General features: G+C 52.5%; 1 protein-coding gene across 3 annotated transcripts in view; it reads right to left on the reverse strand.

Annotated features, from left to right (window-relative positions):
• MXD4 (MAX dimerization protein 4) overlaps nucleotides 1-5,044 on the reverse strand; it is a 39,843-nt gene extending 34,799 nt beyond the window's left edge. Inside the window, exons 1-2 of one of the 3 annotated variants that reach the window (XM_075019277.1) lie at nucleotides 4,865-5,044; nucleotides 4,132-4,228 (exon numbers count right to left, since the gene is read on the reverse strand). In XM_075019277.1, coding sequence (XP_074875378.1) covers nucleotides 4,132-4,228; nucleotides 4,865-4,928 — 161 coding nt within the window. In that variant the 5' untranslated portion in view covers nucleotides 4,929-5,044. Of the gene's footprint in view, nucleotides 1-4,131; nucleotides 4,301-4,864 lie in introns of all 3 variants that reach the window. The other 2 variants (XM_075019107.1, XM_075019193.1) reach the window with 2 other exon arrangements.
• Nucleotides 5,045-6,000: the final 956 nt, after the last annotated feature.

Here is a 6,000-nt window from a genome sequence, read left to right on the forward strand (position 1 = left end):
CAAATTTCAGATTTGCGTTGTACTCCTCCTCAGCACATTGCACATGTGTTACCTATCCATTTCCTTGGATCAAACAGCAAGCTTGGGGAGACTTTTGAATATTTGTTTTTAACGTTTCCGAGGTTCAGCTGCACTAAATCCAGCTGCTTGGTTTATGCCTTTTCTTTAATTCCAACTACACATTAACAAGAATTATTAGACTGCGTGGCACTGCTTTAGGAACTACAGCCACTGCTTTGTGAAGAGGAGACCTTTATTATACTGTGGTCAAGTACCTGGTAAGTATTAGTGTAACAATAAGATGTGACCCAGGTTTACCTCCCCACAAAAGACAATCTTGTGCCTTTCTCCAATCTCCTGTCCTCTTTGCAGAACACTGCAGAACAGAATCCAGTTTCATTTGCCAGAGGATTTTGGTCAAAATTACTGGAGGGGAACAAGTCTGAATCTCAGCTGAGGACACGGTACACACGGCAAACCGGAAAGAGAGAGAAAACAAGGCAGTTTGGTTTGTGCAACATGGGAAAGGGCACATCATATGAAACTGAGTGAAAAGAAAACACATAAAATCAAGTAATTTTCATGTGGAAGTGAAAAACAACTGGCTAAAAATTGCGTCTGATGATTGCTACCAATAACCCTGAGAATATTGTTTAGCAACAAACTGCTAATGACCACTTCCAATTTTGATCCAAAGCTATCAATGGACAAAACAAAAATGTTAAATTCCCCATGGTAGACAGGAGTCTTAAAGATTTCCATTAATTAAGCACAATTCTGCTGGTATTTTTCCCTGCATGAATCCAAACCCGTCAAAATTACTTTTCACTTAATCGCAGTCAAGAGGGCAGCAGCCTTTAGCCCAGACCTGAGCATCCTGTCCAAAGGGTGGGCAGTCTTCCTCCCCTTTCTTTTCCTGTGGGTCTGAGCCTTGCCAGCCTTCGATGAGAGGATGGAGGTCTCAAGATACAATTTCTTACGTGAACATCACCACCACCTCGGCAGAGGACGGAGGCGTCCATCAGTGCCTTCACTGAACAACAGGGCAGCTGTAATCCATCCCTGCCCAGTCCCCCAGCCCGCAGCAGCCGGTCAGCACACCTGTACTACACGAGTATGCTCTTTCCCCCGCACCGGCAGGCAACATGGGGGAGAAAATACAGAACAAAGAAGGGTACAGCACACCAGGCTTCCTCACATCTGATGGTTTTTCTCCTCCTCCCTTCTTTTCTGATTTTCTAAGAATGAGGAGGAAGATGTTTTTCATGCTTTTATATATGTATAAATCATAAAGCATAACCCCCCCCCATATATATCTATCTCACTTTTTAATCTGATCAAATGCTGCAAGCAGCAGGATATAAAAATAGATAATGAAAACAACAACAAAACCCCTGCAGTTCTGAAACGTGCAGTTATCTGCTCCTTTCCTACTCCTCCAGACTTAAGTATGTATTTTTATATGTAAGAAAAACAATGCAATAATAAGGAGTAAATTTCAGACATGTACACAGTTGTGCCTGCCTGCATCCAATGCTCCAAACCCACCACGTCTGGAAAATGGTTAAAGTGGAACAATATGGACACTTTGCCCGGTGGTTCACATCACCCACGACCACTCCAGATCCTCTGAACTTTGGCCAGTCGTCTCCCTCTGTTAATCTTTGAGTTGCTTAGGAAGGCTTAACTGTATTATCAAAAATTCAGACTCTAGTCTGGGGCTTGGACCCTATAGCCTATAAGCTCCAAATAATAATAAAACAGCGATGCTAGTGTACTTCATGCATTTCATTTTGGATGTTCAAATGTAAGGATAATTCCTCCCCCTCAAGTCTAAGCTCACTGGCAGACTTGAGCAGCAATTGCTAGATGTGGGTACAGAGTCAGTGGGTACAATGCAGAGGTGCTCACAGGGCCCTGCTGCTGCACCTCTGTCCCTGAAATAGCACGGTGCTGCATTAAAGCAATGTGCCTCTGTTTCCCACACCAGCAAGCAAGCCCAGTGCCCGCGCTGAACCAGGCAAACCACCGTCCTGGTGGCAGCCACCCCTGAAACCGTTTCTCGACAAGCATTATCCTGTTCTGTAACACAGACGACTCATCCCTAATCTAATCACTGCCACTAGAAGAAAAGAAAGTGTAAGTAAATGTATACATTGCATACCGCAGGATGGCATTTTTGAAGGTTGCCACTGCTAGAGTGAGAATCAGAGCAAAAGACTGAACAGGTAAATATAAATCTACAAGCAGAAGAAAAGCAGGAAGGCAATGGCAAGCAGACGTGTATGCCTCAGCTTTAATAACGCTAGCAAATCTGTAACCAGAAACCTTTTAATTCTGCTGTATTTGATAGATTACAAATCCTCTCCTAAAAACTCCTAAAAGCAGCTTACATTTCAGACAAATAACTATTTTGCAGTGGATGACAAGAGACCTTACTAAGAACGGAAACGATGGAATAATAGCTCTGTAAGTAACACAGAGTTCTTGAATGCAAGAGACAGAAAAGAAGAAATCTGTGCAATTCAAGGGCCAGTTTACAGCTGGAAATCCTATGAGACCAGTTTTGGTTAACTGTGATTTTTTTTTAAAGGCAGTGAGCATACTTTATAAGAAAATAATTTAAAATCTTCAGGAGCAAAGTGTCTCAGGAAACAAGACACGCCTCCCACTCCTGATGACTTTCTTTTTTAAAATGAACTGACATCTTCTCTATGCTGCAAAATGAGACAAAGAATTCAACTAAAACCAAAGACATGTAGGAGTACTGCAATTAATACCCCCCAAAATGGTTGCCTTGCTTGGAGCAGGGGCATAGGGCAACAATTCGCCCCCCCTCAGTTATCTTCAAGACACATTGCTCGGCCGCAGTAGGCACGAGCGGGGCGCTCATCAGCTCGTGTCTTTCTCAAGGAGGGAGCTCGTCAGCTTTTGATTTCAGTTTGCACCTCCGGTGCCCCACGAGCAGCCGCTGGCCCTCTGCCCCGCACCTCCCCAGCGCCAGCAGACCCAGCTGCCCACTGCCGTGCGGGATGCCCGCTGGAGGAGCGAGAGTGGAGTGGGCCCGCCGAGACTCGCTGCTCGTTTGGAAAACAAGTCACGTGCAAGCCGAGTTCATTTTAGGCTATTCTACAGGAGCCACCATCCAGCACGACCGTGCAGAGCGGAGCCTGCGCTGGGGAGAGCATCGCCGCTCCGGGGCGAAGCAGGCCCAGCTGGGCACGGTCCTCGGTCCTCTCCGGCGCAGCCCTGGAAGAGCAAAGCAGAGCAGGCACAGCACAGGGCTGGAGGAGCTCCCAGGCAGGGGCCGGCACTGTCCCTGTAAGACAGCCTCCTGCACGTACACAGCCGCTGCCCGAGCAGCAAACAAAGCTGCAGAGAGCCTGCGCACAGCAGCCCTCTGCTCATGCCATCGCAGCACAGGTAGCGGCTGCGGGGAAAACAAGAAAACCACCGCTACCACGACATAAAAGCGGACGATAATCGTGATAAATAACGACCGAGTCATGCACTTTGACGGATCTGCATGCGGCGGGCGGGTGGGCGGGCTGGCGACCCAGCGGTGCAGCAGAAGCCCCGGAGAGGTCAAGTTCACTCCAGCACCTTCTCACTTAATGCCGACAGGAGAAGTTCAAGTGCACGAGTGGGTCTCCCCCCACCGCCCCGCATGCTCCCCCTCCGAGAACCCAGCGCCGCACTGCAACCAGAGGCTGCATCTGCTCTGGCTGCGATGGGGGAGGCGGGCGGTTCGCTGCCTGTGGTTTATAAATAAATGCCGGGGGGGGGGCGGGGGGGGGAAATTAGTGCCATGCAAAGAGAAGTCTGGGTGGCGATTATGGTGTTAAGATCTGCAGTAAAAGCCGCCGTCGGTGAGCGCGGAGCAGAGGGAGCAATGAGGGCGGATGGTTTAGAAGTGCAGTGAGTACTAAGGAGATGGTGTACGCGTGGCAGTGTTTATATGAGAGATCAAAACAGAGCCAAGCCCATCCAGGGAAAAAATGGCGACTACCGGGATGGGGGAAACTAAGACACTGGATTAGTTATTATTTTTAATAAATGTATGCACTGTACATAAGCTAGACACATTGGAAAAGCTGCCGATTCATTCTGAAAAAGCGGTGCGTCTATTACCTGTTATTCTGGGATTTTCTGGCCATGGTGCCTGCCTTTGTTTTCTTTCTGGAATAGTCACTATCGAAGGGTAACACTGATGCATAGCCATGTTCTGCTTCTAGGGACAAAGTCAGCATTAGTGGCAATATATTTTTTCCATGCATTTTTTTCCTCCTTTGCAGGAACGCTAGGGTAAAGAACAGAATTTTTTCCGGTTGATTTGTTTGGATTTTATTCTGGCATCTCTTAAAGAAGCGAGACAAAAAATATAACAACTCGGTAAACCAAAAAAAAAAAAAAAGAGTGCCGAAATTAGGAGGATTATTTGAGTGCACATTAAAAACGAGGCGGATCATGCAAACCCTTGTCACGCTGCGCTGGGGGGGGGGGGGAGGGGGGGGAAGCACTGCCATACAATTAACGACTGCCACACACAGAGAAGTGTGAGGTATCCTGAGCGCTGCAACACACACACCATCCCCATCCAGAGCTTGACAAAAAAAAAACCGATTTTTTTTTTTTTTGGTTAAAAAAAAAAAAAAAAAGACAAAGAGAAGAGCACTGTTCCTCCCCCAGCGCGGAGCCTCTGGCGAAGCCCGGGTCAGTCCCCCGGCGCCCGGGCAGGTGAGGGCTCGGGGCTGGTCCCCCGGCCCGGGCCGCCCGCCGCCGCCGCCGCCGCCACACAACAAAGGCCGAGAGCGGCTGGGAGCGCCTGCGGGTGACTGACTGACTGCCCGCCTGCGCCCAGTACCTCGGTCTCTTCTCTCCAAGTACTCGGCCGCTTCCAGGAGAATTAACAGAGAGTTCAATTCCATGGCTGCCTGTGCCGAGCCGAGCCCCGAGCCCCCCGTCGCCCCGCGTCGCGCACCGCGCCGAGTTCACGCGCGGGGGACTTCCAAGCCCCCGGTTATAAGGCACCTCTCTCAACCTACATTTGACACACAGGCGACGGGCGGCCCGCGCCGCCAATAGGCAACGGCGATTCGGCGCGGGGGCGGGACGCGGGGCGGCAGCCGGGCCAACCGGCAGCCAGCGCGCCCCCCCTTTTCCCCTGGCTGGGGCAGGGAATGTTGACAGATCCCCATCTCCGCCTCCGATTGGCTGGCCACTATAGTAACAATTTAGAAGCCGAAGCTTAGCAACAGCACGTGGTGGCCCGGCCCCCGCGCTCGCTGAGTGGCCGGCTTCTTGCATGTTAAGCAGGCAGCCGCCGCCGATTGGCGCGCGGGGCGCCATGCAAATGAGGGCGGGGAAGGGGCCAATGGGGTAGGAGACGCGTGCCGTGCGGCAGAAGGCGGGGAGGCAGGAAGGGGGGAAGCCAATGGGCGGGCGGAGGCGCGGCGTTGCCGTGAGGAAGAGGCAGGCGGAGGGGCGGGGCGGGCCGAGGCTCCGCCCCCGCCCTCCCACGCCGCCGCGCGCGACACGGTCGCCGGCCTGAGGAAGGTATCGGCCGGTGCTGGAGCAGTTACTAACGTTAACGGCAAACCCACCGCCCGCAGCGCGGGCTTGCTGAACTGGGGGGGGGGGGAGAAAAACACGACAAAAAGAGGAAAAAGGCGGGGGGTGTGGAGGAGCCCGGGCGCCCCGGAACGCCGCGGCAGGGCCGGAGCCAGGCCTGGGGAGCGCCGACTCCTGTGAAGAAAACCCGCTGCCGCCATAACCGCGCCTGCTCGGGACTCCGCTGAGCCCCTGCCGGCCTGGCGTTGCCCCCCCCCCCCGGCGCTGGGCACTGCCCCTCTTCTTCCTCCTCTTCCTTCTCCTCCCTCCCCATTACAGGCCCGGGTCAGCCCTCCACCCCTGCGGCCTCCCCTGGCTGGGCACCACCGCTCCCCAGCGACTCCCTCCCGGGACTGCCCGCCCCCTCGCCGGCGCTCTGCCAACGCTCCC

The sequence above is a fragment of the Buteo buteo genome, chromosome 1 (genome assembly GCF_964188355.1).
Source record: "Buteo buteo chromosome 1, bButBut1.hap1.1, whole genome shotgun sequence".
NCBI classification, from domain to species: Eukaryota; Metazoa; Chordata; class Aves; order Accipitriformes; family Accipitridae; genus Buteo; species Buteo buteo.